We start from the raw sequence: 24174 nt of genomic DNA on the forward strand, positions 1-24174 counted from the left end.
AAATGCCTCATGATTTTTGTAAATTTCATATATTATTATTTGGTTGTGAAAATGTTTTTAAAGCAAGCGAAGAGCGTCATTATGACTTATTAAGGACTTGACACTCTTGACTTGGGACTTGAGTAAAAACGTACTTGTGACTTAGAAGACAATGACTTGGTCTCACCTCTGAACGTACCTGGTGACCTTGGAGTGTTTGCACGTAGCCGCCCAGAGCTCATTCATTCATTCATTCATTCATCTTCTAACCGCTTCATCCTCTTGAGGGTCGCGCGGGGGTGGAGCCTATCCCAGCTGACACTGGGTGAGAGGCAGGGTTCACCCTGGACAGGTCACCAGACTATCACAGGGCTGACACATAGAGACAGACAACCATTCACACTCACATTCACACCTACGGACAATTTAGAGTCACCAATTAACCTGCATGTCTTTGGACTGTGGGAGGAAGCTGGAGCACCTGGAGGAAACCCACGCTGACACAGGGAGAACATGTCAGAGCACCTGGAGGAAACCCACGCTGACACAGGGAGAACATGTCAGAGCACCTGGAGGAAACCCACGCTGACACGGGGAGAACATGACAGAGCACCTGGAGGAAACCCACGCTGACACAGGGAGAACATGTCAGAGCTCCTGGAGGAAACCCACGCTGACACGGGGAGAACATGACAGAGCACCTGGAGGAAACCCACGCTGACACAGGGAGAACATGACAGAGCACCTGGAGGAAACCCACGCTGACACAGGGAGAACATGACAGAGCACCTGGGGGAAACCCACGCTGACACAGGGAGAACATGTCAGAGCACCTGGGGGAAACCCACGCTGACACAGGGAGAACATGCAAACTCCGCACAGAGGGGCTCCCACACCCGGGATCGAACCGGCAACCCTCTTGCTGTGAGGCGAGAGTGCTAACCACCACACACCGTGCCGCCCCCGCCCAGAGCTGTTTGTATTAAACATGCAAATACTTAATATTTAGTGCAGCAGATTTAGTATCTGTCCTAACGTCCACGGTCTCTGCTCAGGAAACTAGACATGATTTTAAAGCCTTCAGTTCATCAAAGAAGACGAGGTGTAAAGCAGGATACAATAAAAGTACATAAGTAAAGTACCTTAAAACTGTTCCTGTCTGTCTGTGTCAGGATAATATCTCTGTCCTGTGACTGCAATTCATCAGTTAACAGTTTAAAATTATTTCCTAGAAGCTGATATTAATGGAGCCACTTCTTTTATTTTTTTTCTAATTTCTTTTCCAGTTGTATCTGTCTTGACTTTTTTCATTGTTTTTATATGGTGTCACTATGATATTACTATGTAACAAATAATAATAATGATATTTATGTTCTTAAAAAGATTTTTTTTTTAAATACAGCATCTATGGTAAATACAGTATTTGAGTAAATGTACTTAGTTACAGTCCATCATTGATTATTGATAATATTTTACATGAGACATTTGTCTGTTATTATTATTATAAATAAAGCTTATATAGTTAATAAGATGAATATTAACTATGTAAGGTTTATTCTTTTAAAGAAATGATATCATTGTTTATTATTATTATTATTATTATTACACAAATACCTTATTTGCCATAAATGATGTATTTTTTTATATTTTTAAGAAATTAATATAAATTATTATGATATTTTTTTAGTTACATTATTGATGTTATATTTTTTATTTTACTAATATCAATAATACAAATACCGTTTGAAACACTGGGTCACAGAGAGTCACTGATACGGAAACTGATTGGTTGGTTAGCGGACAGTGGGCGGGTTATTTTTTCTTCTCGTCTGCTCATTGGTTGTTTTGGGGCAGAGGGCGGGCCCTCGGCTGTTCATTGGTTGGTTGATGAGTAGTAGGCGGGGCTGAGTTTGAACCAGAATCCCGCCGTATATAAGTCAGGTGTCAGGTTTCCTTTAGTTAGTTAACTTAGCATGAAGCTAAGCTAATCGTCCATCATCATCATCATCATCAACAACAACAACAACAGCGGCGGGGAGTTGTTGACCTCAGTGACGGGCTCCTTGTTCACTTCTGCGGGCTCTGATGCGCCCACACCGCGGTGTGTAGCCTGTATCTCTCCGGTGTTACGGTGAAAGTGAGGCGGGTGTCAGCATGGCGGAGGGAGCTGACGCCGCGAAGAGGAAGCCAGCGGCGGGGACGAAGAGCCGACAGAGCCAGCCGAAGAGGAGCTGCAGCAGCCGGGTAACGACAGTCTGAGCTAACCGTGAGCTAACAGTTAGCTTCACGGAGCCGTTAGCTAAAGTTTCGAGACAAGTTTAAAGACGAACTGAGACCAAAGTGTGAGAATGTAAAAACTCAAAGAGTTAATAAAACTCAGCTGTGCAGATGTTTCCATTTTTAAATAAAAACCGTTATGACGTTAGTTTGTGAGCTAACTTTTTATAGCAACGTGCTAACGGTACTGTTGGGACACTGAGGCAGGAGGCCACCGGTGTGTCACCGAAAACTGTTACCGAGCAATTTAATGACACGTTTAAAATCACATCTTCAGTAAAAATATAAAGACACAATAAATGTTTCTGCTCTTTTCTCATCAGTGTGAAGGATCCACAATGATGAGAAAAGCTCGTAGATACACTAAGTTACATCACTTTGTGTTTATTAAATACACGATTATTTAATAAACACTTTAAAATCCTTTTTGTTGATTAATGAAAATGTTATAATGCTGCTCACTCACACTTTGTGAATCAGACATACTTCAGTGATAGTTTGATGATGTAAAGAGTACTGAATCATATGTATGGAAAAAATAAAGTACCCAGAATCTCCCAAAGGTGCTCCGTACCTGTGGTGCTCAAACTTGTCTCCGACGCTCACCTGTATTTATATCTGTGCACAATAACGTGTCATCAGTCTCAGAAAAACATGAGACAATAAAGATAAGACAAAATCAGACAGGTAGCTTCATGACTTTGTCTCCTGACAGTTTGTCTTTGTCTCTCAGAGGGAGCTCATCATCTTGGTGTTTTGCTTCGTACAGTAACTGAATGCACCGTCCTGCTCACGGCTTTCTGCTTTTAAACGAATCATCCCTCACACTGGACACAATCTCATCTACCCGAGTTTGCCTCTTTATTAGGAAATGTGTGCACAACATACTGATACAGTAAATTCACTCATAACTTTGTACAGGCCCAGTCAAATATGGTAATAATAGTAATGTGTGGTTATCACAAAATCCCACGGCACACTGTTTGAGAACCACTGATCTATTGGACTGAGATCTGGTGACTGTGGAGGCTGTTGGAGTACAGTGAACTCATCGTCATGTTTGTAATGTGTCGTATATTCTAACTCTGTACACGTTTTTATATTTCTGTCTTACACACAACACTGTTGTAGCCCAAGGCACATTAAACACGTTTCATATTTTTAATATTTAACACACTACTGTTAACATTGTGGCACATTACACATACATTCACGGGCCACTTTACTAGGTACACCTGTCCAACTGCTCGTTTATACAGATATCTAATCAGCCAATCAGGTGTCAGCAGCTCATTAACATTTAGTCATGTAGACATGATGAAGACGAGCTGCTGAAGTTCAAACAGAGCATCAGAATGATGAAGAAAGGTGATTGAAGTGACTTTGAACGTGGCATGGTTGTTGGTGCCAGACGGGCTGCTCTGAGTATTTACTGGGATGTTCAGCACAACCATCTCTAGGGTTTACAGAGGATGGTCCCAAAAAGAGAAAATATCCAGTGAGCCAAAATGCCTTGTTGATGCCAGAGGTCAGAGGAGAATGGCCAGACTGGTTCAAGATGATAGAAAGGCAACAGGAAGTCAAATAAGCACTGGTTCCAACCAAGGTGTGCAGAAGAGCATCTCTGAAGCAACAACACCTTGTCCAACCTTGAAGCAGATGGGCTACAGCAGCAGAAGACCACACCAGGTGCCACTCCTGTCAGCTAACAACAGGAAACTGAGGCTACAATTCACACGGGTTTTCTCACCAAAACTGGACAATAGAAGATTGGAAAAACCACATTCAGATGGAAGCATGGATCCATCCTGCCTTGTATCAACGCTTCAGGCTGCTGCTGCTGGTGGTGGTGTAATGGTGTGGGGGAGATTTTCTTAGTACCAACTGAGCATGGTTTAAACACCACAGCCTACCTGAGTATTGTTGCTGAGCGTGTCCATCCCTTTATGACCACAGTGTACCCATCTTCTGATGGCTACTTCCAGCAGGATAACGCACCATGTCACAAAGCTCACATCATCTCAAACATGACAATGAGTTCACTGTACTCCAAACAGAAGACTGGACTCTGAACGTCGACGTTTGATGATGTCACCTGTTTGTTGTTGACAGATCTGTCTGATAAATGAACCGTGTCAGTTCAGCGTCTGTTACAGTGTCAGGTCTGTGTCTGATGTTTCAGGTGAGTCTGGAGAAGGTTCTGGGGATCAGCACAGCCAGCAGCAGCGGCCTGACCTCTGACCCCAGGTCTGGGCTCATCGCATATCCTGCAGGGTAAGCCCCGCCCCCTCTGACTCACCTGGACGGAACATAAAGAACGTAACGGTGCTATGACCTGAATGGACTGTTTGTGTCTCAGGTGTGTCATCGTCCTGCTTCACCCGAAGACCAACAAACAGAGACACATCGTCAACACGTCCAGGTGAGTCTGTCAGTAAGGAGACACTGCAGAGGACAGTAAGGAGACACAGTAGACGTACTGGTGTTACTGGGACATGCAGACTGGTCCTCAAACGGTGTCTGTCTGTCTTCCAGGAAGCCCTTCAGCGCTCTGTCCTTCTCTCATGACGGGAAACACCTGGTCACTGGTGAGGTAAGAGACACCTGTGTCTGTTGTGTCTGTGTGGACACCAGGTGATGGACAGGTGAAGGACAGGTGTGTGTGTGTGTGTGTGTGTGTGTGTGTGTGTGTGTGTGTGTGTGTTTGTGTTTCAGAGTGGTCACATGCCCTGTGTGCGGGTGTGGGAGGTGGACGGGGGTCAGGTGGCCGAGGTTCAGTCTCATAAATACGGCGTTTCCTGCGTGGCGTTCTCTGCCAACAGCAGCTACATCGTCTCCGTGGGATACCAACACGACATGACCGTCAGCGTGTGGGACTGGAGGGTGAGGACGCACAGATTTAAAGTGCCTGAACTTGTCCACGTGTCCTCTGGGTAAATAACTAAAACGTCCTGATGGCGTTTTGTCCGTCTTGTCTCTGTGTCTCCGTGTCTTTGAGCAGAAAGGTTCCATCATCGCGTTCAACAAAGTGTCCAGCAGAGTCTTGGCTGTCTCCCTCTCTCAGGACAACAGCTACTTCGTCACCGCAGGAAACAGACATGTCAAGTTCTGGTACCTGGACGCCTCCAAAGAACGACGGGTACCACCCTGACCTCCTATCAGCCAATCACAGCTCAGTTTACTGTTGTCTGAGTTTAATCATTTTCTCCCTGTGTCCAGGTGAACAGCACGGTGCCACTGATTGGACGGTCAGCATTATTAGGCGACTTTAAAGACAACTTGTTCAGCGGGGTGGCGTGTGGGCGTGGCCCCATGGCGTCTAACACCTACTGCATCACCAGCTCAGGTGTGCTGTGTCGGTTCAACAGCCGCCGGGAGCTGGAGGCCTGGGTCGACCTCAAGGTACGTGAGGAACGTACACCTGCACCATGTGAAATACACCTGTACCAAACACACACCTGTACCAAATATACTTCTTTACCAAACACACACCTGTATCAAATGTACACCTGTACAGTTTAAAACACACCTGCACGATCAAAATGCACCCCTGAATAATTAAAATGCACCTGTACGATTTAAAATGCGCCTGCACGATAAAAATGCACCTGTATGATAGAAAATAGATTTGTACTTTTGAAAATACACCTGTATGATTTAAAAATATACCTGTATTTAAATTGTATTGGTACGATTTTTAAGTACTAACGTAAGAAAACAAAAACACCTGCACAGTTAAAGATCACCAGTCCGATATAAATCACATGTAAGGTTAAAGATGCACCTGTATGATTAAAATAGACAGGCAATAAATGAAACATCTGTGACATGTGAAATACATGTATGATTTAAAGCACAACTGTGTGACTAAAATTCAGGTGTAGGGTTAAAAAACACACCAAAAACTGTAAGGTAAGGTAAATACACACGATGTACAGTGAATACAGGATTTTAATTTTCCCTGTTGCTTTTCAAAATAAGAACTGTGTTATTTAATGATGATAATAATAATAATAATAATAATAATAAATTTTTTAATTTGTAACGCACTTTACATAAAACCAAATCTCAAAGCTACAGAGGGCAGTGTAGATGCTATGCTAAGAATTAAAAACAGACAACATGATAAAATACATCAGAAGGCTTTAGTAAGTCTTAAGTTGTGTTTAAAAGCGTCCACAGTCTGCGGTGCTCTCAGGTGGTCAGGGAGAGCATTCCACAGCCTGGGAGCAGCCGAGCAGAAGGCCTGGTCTACCATGGTGTGGAGTCTGGTCCTGGGGAGGGTTGAGGAGGTTGGCAGTGCGGCAGGTGCGTGAGGAAGTCTGAGGAGTGAGGAGCTCTTTAAGGTGGAGTGGAGCATGTCCATGAATGCACTGATGTGTGAGGAGGGAGACCTTGTATTGAATTCTGAGTTCAATGGGCAGCCAGTGGAGTGATTTGAGGATGGGTGTGATATGGTCATGCTTGCGTGCCCTCATCAGGATCCTAGCAGCGCTGTTCTGGACGTATTGAAGCCTCTGATGTTTTTACTAGGGATCCTGATGAGGAGTGCATTACAGTGGTCCGGCCTGGAGGAGACAAAGGCGTGGACGAGCTTTTCAGCATCTGCCAGGTTGAGTGATGGACGGAGTTTTGCAATGATCCTGAGGTGGTAAAAGGAAGTCTTGCACAGGTGTTTGATTTGGATTTTGAATGTAAGGTGGGGGTCCATTTTAATGCCGAGGTTGGTGAGTGATGTAGACGCGGATGTTCTCACCGGAGAAAGAGATGCTGGGGAGGTGGATGATCTGACCTGGTGTAGGGTGCCATCAAGGATGGCTTCGGTCTTGGAGCTGTTAAGTTGTAAGAAATTTAGCTTCATCCACGCCTTTATCTCCTCGAGGCAGGAAGTGAGTGAGGCAGATGGCAGGAGTGCAGAAGGGGTGGGATCTGTCCGGAGGTAGAGTTGTGTGTCGTCAGCATAACAATGGAATGATATGCCATGCCTGCTGGTAACATGGCCAATATATGTTGATCTGTTGATCTAAAACTAACACACCAAATGTTGTTGTTGTTGTTGTTGTTGTTGTCAGACGTCCTCAGCGAGCTGTCTGGCGGTCAGTGAGGACTTGATGTTCTGTGGTTGTGCTGACGGAGCCGTCAGAGTGTTCAGTCCGTCTAAGATGTTGTACATCACCACGCTGTACTGCCCGCACCGCCTGGGCGTCGACCTCACCCAGAGTGTACAGCACAGGTACAGTCCTGCAAACACACTGCTGACAGAACACCTGCTGAGTAATCTGATTACTTACTGTGTCTGTTTCCACCTGCAGTCCAGGTGCTCAGTACCCCAACACGCTGGCTCTGACCTTTGACCCCATCGCCAGACACCTGACCTGTGTGTACAATGACCACAGTTTGTACGTGTGGGACGTCGGAGACGTGAGGAACGCCGGGAAGCTGTACTCTGCTCTGTACCACAGCAGCTGTGTGTGGAGCGTTGAAGTAAGTCCATAATACAAATACTACCAGGAATACTTCTTATACTGCCAGATATATTTTTGATACTACATATTGGTTTATATACTGGAGTATATATAGTAGTGTATATAAAGTGGTGTGTCTGTCTGTGTGTGTGTGTGTGTGTGTGTGTGTGTGTGTGTGTGTTGTGTTCAGGTGTATCCCGAGCTGTCAGATGTCTCTCAGGCCTGTCTGCCTCCATCCTCCTTCCTCACCTGTTCATCTGATAACACCATCAGGATGTGGAACACTGACCCCCCCACTGCACACAGGAACCTCTACAGCAATGTAACACCAGCATGAGTACACAAGAGTACAAGTACGCCAGTAGAGGACAGACAGTGTGTTTTAATGATGTGTGTGTGTGTGTGTGTGTGTGTGTGTGTGTGTGTGTGTTTCAGGACCTGTTGAGGATTCTGTATGTGGAGGAGGACGTGCAGGCCGAGGGGGAGAGGGGGGAGAGGGGGAAGGCAGCAGGGGCTGATGGGAAGTCAGGGATCAGAGTGCTGGGTGTCAGTCCTGATGGACAACACCTGGCAGCTGGAGACCGCTGTGGAAATGTGCGGTAAGAGACACACGGCGCTAGATGACACTGAAACACAACACAGCTCCTCACAAAGTGTCTCACTTGTGTCTCTGTCTCGCCATCTGTCTGTTTGTCATTTGTCCATCCGTCCGTCCCTCTATCTGTCCATCCCTCTGTGTTAAGGATCTTTGGTTTGGAGTTTCTGGATGAGCTGGTGAAGATTGAGGCTCATGACTCTGAGGTGTTGTGTCTTGAGTTCTCCCCGGCATCCACAGGTGAGACAACAGGTCAGAGGTCATCAGCTGGACGCGTCTTTTGTTTTTCCAAGCCACTGTAGATGAAGCCATGTCCATTTCTGCGTGATGAAAGCAGGCTGTTAGACGTAAGGGCCCAGTTGTTGGCTCCCTGCTGACTGCTTACCAGTGTTGTTTAAAGAGATCACTGCTAACTAGCTAGCGCACCCATGGATTTAGCACGTGGCCCCTTTGATTCAGTCCACGCAGAAAGTTAGGTGATCTGGCGAGGAGTCGGAGTCGATCCAAACACTGAAGGTTCGTCTTCGCCAAATTTGACAGAAGCGTGGAAAATACTGACTTGGATAGATAAAGAACAGATTTTCAACCAGCTGTGTGTCATCATAGGGTCGGCAGGCAAAAGTCAAATGGACCTCCAGTGCAAGCTTTTTAATAATGACATAAATACTCTGAATACCACCAGGAACACCATTATATAAATACTGCCAGGAACACTTAACTCATTATATAAATACTGCAAATACTTCTCATTCTACCTTAAATACTTCTTCTGATATTACCAGAAATGCTTTGAATATCAACAGAAATTCTTCTAATACTAGCAGAAATACATCCAGTATTGCCGGAAATACTATTAATACTGCTGAAAAAGGGAAGGCAGGTGGCATTTCTGTGCGCTTTGACACTGTGATGCCACAGAGCTGGTTGAAAATTATCGGCCTTCGATATCTGGCAGTTTTGGTGTTGCACAAGTGGGCATGGTTTCATCTAAAGTGGGCTGGAACAACAACAGACGGTACCTGGACTGAACTCTGACCTCTGACCACAGCCTGTAAATCAGGAGTTGTAAGTGGGCTCAGTCCACTCTTAATGACATCCTGCTCAGTTTGAGGTTTATATGAGTCAGACATGAAATATTTGTTTACCTGGTTTGTGTTCTTTCAGGTGTGAAGCTGTTGGCATCAGCCAGCAAGGATCGACTAATCCACGTCTTCAACCTGGAGAAGAACTACAGTCTGGAACAGACTCTGAACGACCACTCAGCCTCCATCACTGCTGTCAAGTTCACCGGTAAACACACCAGAGCTGTTTGTTCATAACATAAGTCTGAGATCAATATGTGACGATGTCATCTGTGCATTTGTCACCATCTGTCACAGAAGTAGCTGACGCTTCTTTGTTTTTTACTTCATAAAGAAACAACACATGAATAATTGTAGTTGGTGATCAGCAGTAAATTGAATTAAATAAATTAGAAGCTGATATCAAACATTCTTATTATTTCTACACACAGGTTTAAAATATTCTATTAAAAATGCCTCTGCACCGGCGATAGCCGTGGCTCGAGTTATTTGGGTTGTCAGTCCGTCTGTCTGTTCATCCCCTTCTTGAGAACACGATATCTCAAGAACTCTTCAAGGGTATTTCTGCAGATTTCGCACAAATGTCCTCTTGGACTCAACGGTGAACTTAGATTTTGGTGGTCATAGGTTAAAGGTCAAAGTCACTGTGACCTTGTCCATCTCAATTTCTTCAAATTTGGCACAAATGTCCTCTTGGACTGAAGAATAAACTGATAATAATTTTGTGGTTGAAGGTCAAAGGTAAAGGTCATTGTGACCTGGTTCATCACATTGTCATTAATGTGATCCATCAATCAATTTTATTTAGAGAGAGAGAGACAGACAGACAGACAGACAGACGCTTACAACAACATTAATGAAAGTAATAATATTGTAATTCTGGCTGTTGTGGTACAATATGTTGAAAGTATATATTAATATCTGATAGTGTAGTGATAGAGCCTGACCATTTAGAGCTTTATAAGTTAACAGTAGGATTTTAAATTCAATTCTGGATTTTACAGGGAGCCAGTGCAGAGAAGCTAAAACAGGAGAGATATGATCTCGTTTCTTAGTTCCTGTTAGTACACGTGCTGCTGCATTCTGAATTAGCTGGAGAGTTTTTAAGGACTTACTAGAGCTACCTGATAATAGAGAGTTACAGTAATCCAGCCTTGAGGTAACAAAAGCGTGGACCAATTTTTCTGCATCTTTTCGGGTCAGGATAGGCCTAATTTTCACAATATTACGCAGATGAAAAAATGCAGTCCGTGAGGTTTGTTTTAAATGAGAATTAAAAGACAAATCTTGATCAAATATCACTCCGAGGTTTCTTACGGTAGTGCTAGAGGCCAGAGCAATGCCATCTAGAGAAACTATGTCATCAGATAAAGAGTCTCTGAGTTGTTTGGGGCCAAGAACAATAACTTCAGTTTTGTCTGAATTTAACATCAGGAAATTGGTGCTCATCCAAGTTTTTATGTCTTTAAGGCAGTTATGGAGTTTAGTTAATTGATTACTTTCTTCTGGCTTCATCGATAAATACAACTGAGTATCATCCGCATAACAATGGAAATTTATAGAGTGATCACTCAAGAAGTTCCTGGGAGAATTTCCTCAAATTTGGCACAAACCTTTACTTGGACTCGAGGATGAACTGATAACAGTTTGGTGGTCAGAGGTCACTGTGACCTTGTGTCCATCTCATTCTTTAAACGTGATATCTCAAGAAGACCCTGAGGGAAATTGGTTAAATTTGGCACAAACATCCACTTGGATTAACAGTAAGCTTATTAGAAGTCTTATCTTATGAGTCTTAAATAAAGGTGATGAAGAGGAATTTGGGGGTCAAAGGGCACTGTGACCTCTCAAAACATATTTTTGGCCGTAATTCAAGAATTCATACACTGATTACGACAATCTCACACACAAGTCTAACAGCATAAATATAATTCTGGTTTTAAATTTGAAACTCAAATTACTGGTTGGATAACAGACACACGTCATTCTGACAGGGTCTCACCGTCACTTCCTGTAAAGTCTTACCTGTGTGTGTGTTCCAGGTGAGAGTCCAGAGGTCCGAATGGTGAGCTGTGGAGCCGACAAAAGCATCTACTTCCAGACAGCTGAGCAGGTCTGAACACGCTAATATGTACAGTCATATGGACGGCGTTCTGTCGGGGCGTCTCGGGTTGTTTTATTCATTCAGCTACAAACTGCTGATGGTAAAACTCCTCTGTGTTATGATGTCACGTCCAGACGGCGGAGGGTCTGGAGTTCTCCAGGAGTCACCACGTGGTGGAGAAGACGATGCTGTACGACATGGACCTGGACTCATCAAGGACGCACGTCGCCATCGCCTGTCAGGACCGAAATGTCAGGTAAGACATCAGTAAGAAAACAAGACGGAGTAACATCGTGTAACGATGGGCTGAGGACTGAAGCGGATTTGTTTTCAGGGTTTACAGCGTGGAAATGGGGAAACTGAAGAAGTGTTTGAAAGGCTCGTCCAATGACAAAGGAGCTCTGCTGAAGGTCAGGACACGTATTGATTATTGATGTTTATCAACCAGCCTATCAGATGAGTTCTGGTCTCATGTTGCAGAGTTATAACATATGACCCTCTGCCGATGCGTCTTCATTCTGTCATGTGATTGGCCGATGCTCTGCAGCTTCAGATGGATCCGTCAGGGTCGTTCTTCGCCACGAGCTGCTCTGATAAAAGCATCACCATCTTTGACTACGAGTCAGGAGAGTGTGTCTCCACACTGTCTGGACACTCTGGTGAGTAAATCCAACAACATGTTTGTTTTTAAAGCAGCAGACACTGTGTGATGTCCACGGCTGGAGGACGTGTGTTTTCACGTTGTCCGTTTGTCCCTCCATCTCATTCTTGTCAACACGATATCTCAAGAAGGCCCTGAGGGAGTTTCCTCAAATTTGGCGCAAGTGTCCTGTCAGAGTCAAGAACAAACTGATTATAATTTGGTGGTCAGAGGTCAAGGTCATTGTGACCTTGTGTTGGTCTCAGTTGTGTGAATGCAATATTTTAGGACAGACTTGAGGAAACTTCCTCAAATTTTGCAGTGTCCCCTTGGATTCAAGGATTGACTGATTAGAATTTGGTGGTCAGCGGTCACTGTGACCATGTACCCATCTCATTGTTTGAACGTGATATCTCAAAAAGACCTAATGGAAAATTCCTTAAATTTGGCATATTGGTGGTCAAAGGTCACCATCTTTGTGACCTGGTTCATCTCATTCTCGTTAATGCAATGTCTCAAAAAGGTCCCGAGGGAATTTCCTCAAATTTGGCACCAATGTCCGATCTGACTCTATGATAATCTGATCAGATTTTTGGGTCAAAGGTCAAGAATGGCGTCAAGATGGCGCCACGGAAGGCTTCTTCTGTGTTTTGGTGCGTATGGTTTTGCTTTGTTTATAAACCCTGTTTTTTGCGCCAGTTCCCGATTCTCTTTCACCAGAGAAGAGCTTATGAACATCAAGGGAACAACTCCAGCGTTTTCCCCCCACTTTTCTCAAGCTTTCAGTGGATTTATTGGGCTTCTTGGCCCTCACCTTTGCTCGTGCAGTGAAACGCCGGAGGAGGGGAAAACGTGCCGGTGTGCTCGTGTGTCTCTGCCATCGTGGACACCACACATCGCTGCCAGGTATATTTCTTTCCAACGTGCGTTCGCTTGCTAACAAACGGGATGAACTTCAGCTACTGATGGTGAAAAACAGAGACCTCTCTACATCTGCAGTTTTGTGCTTCACGGAGACGTGGCTGTGTGGATCGATACCGGACTCTGTGCTGCAGCTGGCAGGCTTCCAACTCTTAAGAGCGGACCGTAACACGGAACTCTCCGGCTAAACTAAAGGTGGAGGTATCTGTTTTTACACTAACAGCGGCTGGTGTAATGACGTGACAGTGATCCAGCAGCACTGCTCTCCTGATCTGGAATCTTTTTTCATCAACTGCAGACCTTTTCACTCCCCCCGTGAGTTTGCTCCATTCATTCTGGTCGGTGTTTACATCCCATCGCAGGCCAACGTGCAGGAGGCACAGCGCACGCTCGCTGACCAGATTCTGTGTGTGGAGCGGATTTACCCAGACTCCTTAGTTATTGTCCCTGGCGACTTTAACAAAGGTAACCTCACACATGAACTCCCCAAATACAAACAGTTTATAAAACGTCTGACCAGCGAGAAGAATATCCTGGATCACTGTTACACAACTGTTAACAAAGCCTGTCACGCCGTCCCCCACGCCACACTGGGCCACTCTGACCACGCCACCGTCCACCTGATTCCCTCATACAGGCAGAAGTTAAAGCTCTGTAAACCTGTTGTGAGGTCATCTAAGAAGTGGAGCAGTGATGCTGTGGAGGATCTTCAGGCGTGTTTGGGCACCACTGACTGGGATGTTTTCAGGACCGCCACCAGTTGTCTGGATGAGTACACAGAGGCTGTGACATCATACATCAGCTTCTGTGAGGACTGCTGTATACCATCACGCATCATGGTGAGGTATAACAATGACAAACCCTGGTTTAGTCCTAAACTCAGACAGCTGAGGTGGCTGAAGGAAGAGGCGTTCAGGAGTCGGGACAAGGAGAGGTTTAAAGAGTCAAAGCACAGGTTTGGTGTATTATGCAATATCTCAAGAAGGTCATAAAAGATGTCCTTGAAGGAGTTTCCTCAAACGTGGCACAGACGTCCACTTAGAGTCAAGAACAAACTGATTTTAATTTGGAAGTTAAAAGTCAAGGTCACTGTGACCTTGCGGTTGTCTCATGTCTGTGAACACAATATTTCAGTCCCTCAAATTTGGCACAAACATCCACTAGGACTCAACGATAAACTGATAAGGATTTGGTCAAAGATTCTCTCAGGTCCTTCTCTTTCCTCTTCAGATGTTGATTCACCTATTTGTTTGTTTGTTTTTTTGTGTCCTCAGAGATCGTCACCTGCATGAGGTTCACTCAGGACTGCAGACACCTCATCACCGTGTCCGGAGACAGGTAAACTGTACAGGTGTCAGAATTGCAGCTCTTCTTCAGATCAGTCCGTGTTTTACTGCTGCAGAGATAAAGATGGTGTCGTCATCAAACTGTGCAGCACAAAGTGTCACATGACCACAGGAAACAGGAAAAATACTGTGATCGTCACTGTTCCTGAAGAGGTAGAAAACCTACAACTCCCAGAATGCACTGTGTGACACCGAACCAATAAACACACCTATTTTCCCGAATGTGATATTTTAAGGACACCTCAAAAACACCTTTGAGGAAATTTCTTCATATTTAGCACAAATGTCCACTTGGAGTCAAGAATGAACCAATTAAATTGTGGTGGTCAAAGCTCAAGGTCGCTGTGACCTTGCATCCATCTCATGCTCGTCAACTCAATATCTCAAGAACAGCTTGAAGAAATTTCTTCAAATTTGGCACAAATGTCCACCTCAAAGAATAAACATAAGAAATTGATGGTTGAAGGTCAAAGTAAGTAGTTTTTTATGCCTCAGACAATATGTTTTTGGGTTGTCCGTACTTAAGTACATGTACGTATGTATGTACATCCATCCTATTCTTGTGAACACAATATCTCAATTAGGGATGCACCGAATTGAAAATTTGTGGCCGAAGCCGAATAATATTAAACGCTTGGCCGAATACCGAATATCATTGTTTAGTTTTTCATTAGTTTTTGCAGATGAACCTTCCAGATTAGTGTTGTCACGGTACCAAAATTGGGACCCACGGTACGATACCAGTGAAAGTATCACGGTTCTGAGTAGTATCACGATACCACAGCAAAAATGAGGCAGATGTGCCTTTTGTCATTTATAAAAAGATAAATCACTTTTCTATAATACATCAATGATATTTCAATGGAATAAATTACTTATTGACTTATTCATACTTCAAAAACAGCATCAATAAGTGATGAACATAGGGGGGATCAAAATAAAATAAATAAATAAAATAAGAATCAACCAGCCACCCTCCTCCCCTGACAAGTAAAGAACAGTCCATAAAGTGCGGTGAGGTTTGTGGACCGTGAACGGCTCGTTTCTCCTCTGACACGTCACATACCTGTGTTCGGCTGGCCCGGCTGTTCAGGTACTTCTGGGCAGTCATGACGCCAAGAAGAGGATATTATTGGAGCCAACTTATCCGTCGCCGGTAAGCCGATGGCCGCCGTATTTGACAGGAATACATTAACATTACTGTCTGTGTCTGTGACCCCCGTTCAACCCACAATCGGTGGGATTCGCCTTTCGTTTCTGCTGCTGGTTGAAATCTGTAGGCTGCTCGCACAGCGTGCTGAATGATTTAAGCCTATTTTGCTCGCTCAAAACTATTTTTAGTCGCAAATGCTAGTGCCGTGACGGGTGGATTGCCACACTGCCGACATTTTAATCCGCCGGTCACGGCACGCTGTTTGATTGCATTATCAAAACACGCCGCTATTATTCGGCCTTGCTTTTAACTTATTCCACCGAATACCAAATGTGTGTTTTTTTGCAATATTCGGCCGAATATATTCGGTTACCGAATATTCGGTGCATCCCTAATCTCAAGAACACCTTGAGGGAATTTCTTCTAATTTAGCCCAAACGTTCACCTGGACTTGACAATGAACTGACTAGATTTTTCTTGACAAAGATCAAAGTCAATATGACCATGCTGTCTAGCGATAAGATATCTCGAGAACACTTACAGGGAATTTCTTTAAGTTTGGCACAAATGTCTCCTTGGAATTTAATTCAGCGATAAATTGACAAAGATTTTGGTAGTCAAAGGTCAACGTCACTGTGACCTTGGCCTGTCTTAGTTTTATTAATGAGATTTCTTGAACACCTGATGGATTTTTTTTATTTCTTTCAAATTTGGCACAAATGGCACTTGGAATCAGGGATGAACTGATTTGATTTTGGTTGTCAAGGGTCAAAGCTCAAGGTTGCTGTGACCTTGTATCCATCTCATTCTTGTGAAAGCAATATCTTAAGAACAGCTTGAGGGAATTTCTTCAGATTTGGCACAAACGTCCACTTGGACTGACGAATAAAGTGATTAGAAATTTCAACGGTCAGTGTGACATTACAAAACATGTTTTTGTCCTCAACGGAAGAATTTATACTCTAATAAATTACATTCTATAATTCTGACAAACGTGACAAATGTCTAACAGGATAAAATAATAGAGGTCAAAAGGTCAAAGGTCAGCTTGACTGTGACATTGTGTCTATAATTAATATTATAATAATTGTAGTTAATGGTGTGTGTGTGTGTGTGTGTGTGTGTGTAGTTGTGTGTTTGTGTGGAGGTTGGACTCTCAGATGACCAGCACCATGAGGAAGAGGCGGGGCCTCAGACTGACCACCGCACCTGAAACCTGCAGCCTCAGACCGCAGAACATCAGGTGAGTGCGAGGAGGAGCTAGAGGAGGAGGAGCTAGAGGAGGAGGAGCTGGAGGAGGAGCTGATGTGTCTGTTGTTTCAGGAGGGAGACCTTCATCACTGGACCCTCGTCTCAGCTGCCTGAGGAGGAGGAGGAGGAGGAGGAGGAGGAGGAGGGGGTCCAGGGGAGTCCAGACAGACTAGACTCTGCTCTATGTGAGGAGGAGGAGGAGGAGGAGGGGGACCTGGGGAGTCCAGACAGACTGGACTCTGCTCTATGTGAGGAGGAGGAGGAGGAGGAGGAGGAGGAGGTCTGGGGTCAGATTACATGTCTGTGATGTTCTTGTGGTTGAGTCCTGTTGTTGTTGTTTCAGATGCTCCGCCTCTTCAGAGCAACGGGAAACTTCCCATGTGGTTCAGAAAGCTGGTCAGTTCCATCTGATCATTCCTGATCAGTATTCAGATAATCAATCAGCCTACACATTGATTTTAATGTAGTGTGTGTGTGTGTGTGTGTGTGTGTGTGTGTGTGTTCAGCAGGGTCAGGGCGGAGCCTCTTCTGCCATCCAATCAGGAACTGAGCCTCGCCAGGTGCGGAGTCGGTGGGCGGAGCACCCAAGCCCCCTGATCATCTGCTCCAACTTCTCCCCGAGTCCCACCAAGAGTCAGGAGGAAGAGGAGGAGGAGGAGCAGAGGGAGGAGGAGGAGGAAGACTTCCACCCTCAGAGGCTGGAGAATCTGCTGGGAGAGGAGGAGCAGGTACAAAGCTAGTGGGCGGAGCAGCTGAACCCTCTGACCATCTGCTCCTAGAGTCCTACTAAGAGTCAGGAGGAGGAGAAGGAGGAGGAGGAGGAGGAAGATGAGGAGGAGCAGAGAGAGGACGAAGAGGAGGAGGAGGAAGAAGTGATGTTTGGGATTATAAAGAGATTGAACAAATTAGAGGAAGCTGCTTCTGGGAAGTTCAGCTCAGTTATTTTGATGACGGAAAATTGTTCCAGGTTTCCAGGCTGTGGTTATGTTCTTGCTGACTCTTGCAGTCGGCCTCCAGTGGTCATTAGAGGAAGTGCAATTTTTGGCAGGTTGCTGATTGGCTGTGAGCAGACACTTGACGTCTCTCTGACTGTGTGTGATGTTCAGGTGCTGCAGAATCCAGGTGAGAACAGGAGCAGCTACATCATCTACCCCAGCACCACCGACACCAACAGCACCACCGACACCTCGGCTGACAGGTGAGCGTCACACTCAGGAAGCTCAAACAAACAAACAAACATCTTCGTCATGGACTCTGTGTGTTTTCAGGGAGTTTGATGTGGAGCTCGTGGCCGAGCGCTCTCTGACCCAGCTGGAGGTCAAAGGTCAGAGGGTGGAGCCAGTGTGGAGCACTCAGCTGGGTCCAGACTCCGCCTGCTCTGAAGACTCAGCAGGAAGTCTGGAGCAGCAGCACGACACCGGTGAGAGCCGTAGCGTGAAACTGGACGTACGCTATTTTCACGCCTCTATGACGGCAACAGCTGAGGATGGAGGAGATAGGTTTCAGGTTGTCCGTCTGTCCGTCCGTCTGATTCTCACGAAAGTGATATCTCAACAATGCCTTTAGGGAATTTCTTAAAACTTGGCACAAACGTCCACAAAGCGATTAGATTTTGGTGGTCAGAGGTCACTGTGACCTTGTGTCTGTCTCTTTTTCATGATCGTGGTATCAATAACGTCTTGAGGGAACGTCCTCAAATCTGACACAGACATTCACTTGGTATCACCGATGAATTGATAAGATTGTAGCAGTTAAATTTCAAGGTAACTGTGACCTTGCAGATGTCTCATTCTCGTGAACTTGATATTTCAAGAACACCTTGAGGGGAATTTTTTCTAATTTGGCACAAACGTCCACCTGGAATCACAGATGAACTGATTTAATTTTGGTGGTCAAATGTCAATGCTCACTGTGACTCTGCATCTGTCTCTGTTTTGTGAATGTGATATCTTAAGAACACCTTGACAGACACTTAGAGTAACAAATGAACGGATTAGTTTTTGGTGGTCAAAGGTCAACGCTCACTGTGACCTAGCATCTGTCTTATTCTCGTGAACTTGATTTTTCAAGAACATCTTGAGGGAATTTTTGGCACAAATGTCCACTTGGACTCAAGAATGAACTCATTAGATTTTTGTGATTAAAAGTCAAGGTAACTGTGACCTTAGTTCTGTCACATTCATGTGAATTTGATTCACTCAAAAACACCTTGAAGGAATTTTTTCAAATTTGGCACAAATGTCCACTTGAATCACTGATTAGAGTTTGGTGGTCAAAGGTCAACGCTCACTGTGACCTTGTGTCCATCTCTTTTTCATGAACACAACATTGAAAAGACACTTTGAGTAATTTTTTTTTGTGACCTCACAAAACATGTGTTTGACTATACCTAACATCATTACTGTGGGACAGAGGGGTCAGATGGTGAACTGGTGACACTAATCTTTGGTGCCGACCTTGACGCCATGCTGAGTTCGGTTTTGGTGATGTCACTGTTGTGAGATCAGACTTGTGATGCTCGTCTTTCCTGTCAGACACAGACTCTCTGAGTCAGGCCAGCTCTGTGGGCAGTTTGGGTCTGGAGGATGACGAGGACAGAAACTCTGTGAAGAACCACTTTGACACTCTGGCGTCCAGTCTGACTGACGGTACCAAACGCTCTCCATCATCATCATCATCATCATCATCAGTGTTCCGGTGCTGTCTCCTCACACTGTGGCGTTTGTGACCTTTCAGAGAAGTTCGAGGCCGACCTGAGGACGCTGCAGCCATCAGAGGACAAACACTACCTGAACCCTCGACTCAGCATCTCCACCCGCTTCCTGTCTCGCTTCCAGGACAGAATCAGGCCAGTCTACCCACAATCCTCAGGGACTCTGACAGACAGGTATGACACAACTGTTTTCTTGAGAGGCCCTGCCCACACACATGCGTACAGGTGCACGATCACATTCCAACACTCCCAGTATCTGTCACTTCATTCTCCACTCAAACAACTCCTCCAATAAATCCTGAGGAACCGCCAAAAAACTCGCCTTCGTACATCAACAACTGCAGACTCTGTCTTACCTTTGTTGTTTATGTGGTTGCGAAAAGCTGCCTGAAATTATTCATCCAAAGCGACCGCCTCTTCGAGTCTGATCCATCGGTAAACGCTGTCTCTGAAGTGCAGCGGGACACCTCCATAAATGTGTTCCTCACACTCCACCATCCAGAGGCTGCGTTAGCCACTGCACGCCAAGCTAACACTAAAAATCAACCAATACTGGACACACTGAGCTCGGCACAACTACCATCAGAAAATAACATAGTCAGTCACCTACTTCTGTGCAAAGATCTGCGTCCATACAGTACTGTCGAAAACCAAGGCTTTTGTTACATGCTAAAAACACGTGAACCCGTTTATTCACCGACACAGCCGTACCCAAGCTCTACTGTGACCCAGGTATCATGATATCAAATTTAGGGCTGTAGTCTCCTGGTCGACTAGTCGATTATTTGGTCGCTATGCTCTCGTCCGACCAAATTCTCATTGGTCCAATAATCGCCGTGTTACTTTCATGAGGAGAAAAGTGCCACATCAACAGCTTTCCAGGATTAATCCATTATTTCCTGCGGCGGGGGGACAGGCTAAGTTACCTGTGAAAATGGGGGTGTTTTCAAAACACCCCCATTGTTGACAGAAAGTTGAACTCGCCCACCCTCACGCTCAGTGTCACAGTGACGCAGACCTCCTGTCTGTCTCTGTAAGCTGACACCATTTCCCTCAGTGGAAACAAAGCTTGTATTTACTTTAATTTCACAGATAAGAAACAATAAATTGTGAAGACAATAAAGCCTCCACTAAAATAGCATTTTAAGTCTTGTGTGTGATTTATCCTGGCTTCATATGAGCAGAGGAAATGTCCGCTCGTTGCTAGACTAATGTATACAATGTAAAATGCCATAGGCTGGCGCTACTAACGTTAGCATGTTGTTGTTTGGAAAACGTGTTTAGTATCAGACAGTTGTTTTGTCAGTGAGTCTTGTGAGTTGTAATGGAGCCGAATTATGTGCTGTTACCTTTGTTACATGTTGCTGTTGTCCCTGGTTTTATATGAGAAGAGGAAAAGATCGCTAGACGCTAGGCTAATTTATACAATGTAAAATGCCATAGGCTTGTGCTAATAACGTTAGCATGTTGTATTTGTGGGGAAAATGTGTCCAGATAAAGACAAGTGTTTGTCTGTGAATGCTGCGAGTTATAGTGAAGCTGATTTGTGTTTGAGACTGTCTCTATTAAGCCATGTTTAATGTGTGTTTAATATGTGTTTAATGTGTTTAATATGTGTTTACTGTGTTTAATATGTGTTTACTGTGTGTTTAATGTGTGTTTACTGTGTGTTTACTGTGTGTTTTGAATCAACTATATAAATAAAGTTTGATTTGAACTAAACTTTACAGCTCTTAACACAGTCCTCCACCGCCGACTAGTGTTTTGGAGGTGTAACTGCAGAGTGACACAGACACACCACCACACAAGTAAAAATAACGTGCAGATTTTTTTTTTCCCCACGACTAATCGATTAGTTGAAGATTATGTGCGACCAAGATTTTTTTTTTTGGTTGACTACAGCCCTAGTCGTATCGTGAAAAAATCACATTGCGACCCAAGCAACTTCTCCCCTCCCCCCCCCCCAAGACATTTTTGGAGCATTTTAGCCTTTAATGTACAGGACAGACGAGCGTGAAAAGAGAGAGAGGGAGTGACATGCAGCAAAGGGCCACAGCCTGGAGTCGAACCCGGGCCGCTGTGGCAACAGCCTTGTACATGGGACGCCTGCTCTACCACTAAGCCACCGACACCCAGCGACCAAAGTATCTTGATATCGAATTGTGACCAGAATATCGTGATATCATATCATATCATCATATCATATCGTCATACCGTAACGTGATATCGAATTGTGACCTAAGTATCACAAAGGAACATTCCCTCAAAAAGTAAAAACATTTTTTCAGGCGGAGATGAAATCTTTAATATATTCTGTTTTATTCTTAATGTATCTGACACAGCGCTGAAGCTTCCACCTCCTCAGTGTCACCTTTTATCTCAGACCAGATTGTCCACACAGACCTCGTTGCTGCAGATAAATACTCCTTTAATTTTTTGGACATAATTTCGGAGCAGAGACCTGAATCAGAAGCCTGGTGAAGACGAGGTTTGAACTGTTGGTCGTCACAGTGATAACACTCTGTTCCTGCTTCGATTTCAGGGCGTGGCCCAGCCAGGCTCCGCCTCCTGTGTCAATCCCAGCGAGCATCTCAGAGGAGAGTAACGTCAGCAGCACGTCGGTACAAACACACCTGACTCTGAACGCATCACCTGACAGCCTGACACGTTATACACAACAACATGGTGACTGTTAGTGAAGTGTGGTGACGGAAAGTCGCTGACTAAACGTTTGTTTCCAGGTGAGCTCTGAGTTGAGTTGTGACGTCGCCTCGTCCCAGGATGAAAACAGCAGTGGTGGTGAGTCATGTCTCAAATTTTAACACACACGTGGTTACGTTTAGCCAACACACACACACACACACACACACACACACACACACACACACACACACACACACACACACGTGGTTACATTTAGCCCACACACACAGATCCGTCCTGCAGCGCCACCCGCAGGTGTTCAGACTCTAACAGGAGATAAATGATCAGGATGTTTTGTTGTTGCAGGTTCAGGTGATGGGAAAGAGACGCTCGGTCTGCAGCACTGTCAGCAGGTCGCCAACGAGCTGAGAGAGGCGGCGAGACGAGCCGTAGATCTCTACCAACAGGTGAACTTCCTGTCTGTCTGAACGAGGGTCTGCTGTTGATCTCGGGTGGTGTTTCAGAGCGGCCTCAGAGTTTGAATTAAATCTTGAATTGTGATATTTCAAAGACTTTGTAAATTTCAAGATATTTATCGCTTCGAAGGCTTTTCGAGTAAAAAAAACCCATTATTTACGAAAACAAAATGTTTCCAGGAAAATTTTTAACAAGGTAAAAAAAAATTAAGTTACACTAAGTAACACTGATGAAGAAAAGTTGGTGTTGAGAGACGATTAAAAGAAAGTTTCAACGTTTTGAGATAAATTTGTAAATTCTAGAAACCTGTGATGTTATAAAAAAAAAGATGTGTGTTTTGAGAAAAAAAAAGTGAAATGTTTTGGGATTTTTTTATTTTTGATATTTTGAGGAAAAAGTTTTAGAATTTCAAGATGAGATGTAGTAGGAATAATTTCCTAAATTTTTTAACAGATTGATGAAAAATTTTGAAAGATTTCAAGAGTTTGTTTAAAAAAATGCGTGCGGGGAAATTCAAGCGTCAACACAATAATTAAAACCGATGCATCAACAAGTGACTTTCAAAAACTAAAATGTAAACGATAAACTTAAATGAAAGGTCCTGAATAAGAGATAAACCAACACAAATAATAATGCTTTTTTTTTAAAAAATTACGTTTGATTCAAATTAAATAGAACGTAAACGCAGTTGTAATTTCAGCTTTTTAAATCTAAATATGATTCTGTGTCCCTCCTGCAGCTCAGCGTGTCGGCCGGTGCTTCGGAGCAGCATCTTCAGATGTCGTCCATCCTGCAGGGAGCGTTTGATGTTGTTCACTCCGAGCTGCAGGCGGTGCTGCCGGGAGGAGACGGGTGGGGCAGCAGCGCCCCCTCTGGTTGACTGGAGGATGAGGTGTCTGCTGAGGGAATACCCTGATCTGCCGGTCCAGTTTGCCCAGAACAAACTGAACCGGATCTGAACCAGGACCAGTCACTCCGCTGCTGTCGGTACGGAGGCTGAAAGGGGACAAATTTCACTTCACCATCAGCCCCAGTGACTTTATCAACATCAGTATTAAATTTAATGCACCTTATGTTTGTTTATGTGGCAGCAAAATGTGTTTTTGACCACGATCACTGTTTGTACATAAAGTGTAATTTTATGTTTCTATATAATAAATGTTTGTGTTTTACAGAGCTTAATATTTTTTATTTCTATTTATTTTTTCAGCTGAAAATAGAACCGAGTGATTTAATTCCACTCAAAAACAACCTAAATTCAACACTGTCAGGAAGTCAAATATCTCAAGTACAGAACGTGATGAGAAAAGCTGGAAGATTACTAGAAATAAAAGAAAAAAAACAATCTTTTTCAGGAAAAAAGTTGGTATATCCCACAAAACACAAGGAATAAAAGAGGGAATATTACAAGAAAAACAGTCAAAATATTTTGAGAACAATAGTCTGAACGTTATCAGGATAAAAGTTGAAGAAATTTCAAAAAGTCCAAATATTTTTAAGGAAGTCAGAATATTACGAAGATAAAGAG

General features: G+C 44.2%; 1 protein-coding gene across 3 annotated transcripts; it reads left to right on the forward strand.

Moving 5' to 3' along the window:
• Window positions 1–1928: 1928 nt before the first annotated feature.
• Window positions 1929–23822, forward strand: wdr62 (WD repeat domain 62). 3 transcript variants are annotated; one of them, XM_049577581.1, is made up of 30 exons: window positions 1929–2223; window positions 4439–4530; window positions 4616–4678; window positions 4792–4849; window positions 4972–5139; window positions 5258–5395; window positions 5476–5658; window positions 7329–7489; window positions 7569–7740; window positions 7912–8043; window positions 8157–8320; window positions 8465–8556; window positions 9481–9606; window positions 11441–11511; window positions 11637–11758; window positions 11837–11912; window positions 12050–12161; window positions 14338–14401; window positions 16692–16805; window positions 16886–17061; window positions 17157–17209; window positions 17320–17541; window positions 17920–18011; window positions 18082–18233; window positions 19348–19461; window positions 19550–19700; window positions 22069–22147; window positions 22268–22325; window positions 22536–22636; window positions 23386–23822. In XM_049577581.1, exons 1-30 carry the CDS (start codon window positions 2134–2136, stop codon window positions 23524–23526), a joined length of 3537 nt encoding a protein of 1178 aa, XP_049433538.1. In that variant the 5' UTR covers window positions 1929–2133; the 3' UTR covers window positions 23527–23822. The 3 variants fall into 3 exon arrangements, with proteins under 3 accessions (XP_049433538.1, XP_049433539.1, XP_049433540.1); XM_049577582.1 differs by having other exon boundaries at window positions 17323–17541; XM_049577583.1 differs by having other exon boundaries at window positions 16886–16998.
• Window positions 23823–24174: the final 352 nt, after the last annotated feature.

The sequence above is a fragment of the Epinephelus fuscoguttatus genome, linkage group LG5, assembly GCF_011397635.1.
Source record: "Epinephelus fuscoguttatus linkage group LG5, E.fuscoguttatus.final_Chr_v1".
Taxonomy (NCBI): domain Eukaryota; kingdom Metazoa; phylum Chordata; class Actinopteri; order Perciformes; family Serranidae; genus Epinephelus; species Epinephelus fuscoguttatus.

Coding starts and splice junctions, on each gene's coding strand:
- wdr62 (XM_049577581.1), top strand. CDS start 2,134: ATGGCGGAGGGAGCTGACGCCGCGAAGAGGAAGCCAGCGGCGGGGACG. Junction 17,062..17,156: donor CAGACTGGACTCTGCTCTAT/GTGAGGAGGAGG, acceptor TTGTTGTTTCAG/ATGCTCCGCCTCTTCAGAGC. Junction 17,210..17,319: donor CCATGTGGTTCAGAAAGCTG/GTCAGTTCCATC, acceptor GTGTGTGTTCAG/CAGGGTCAGGGCGGAGCCTC.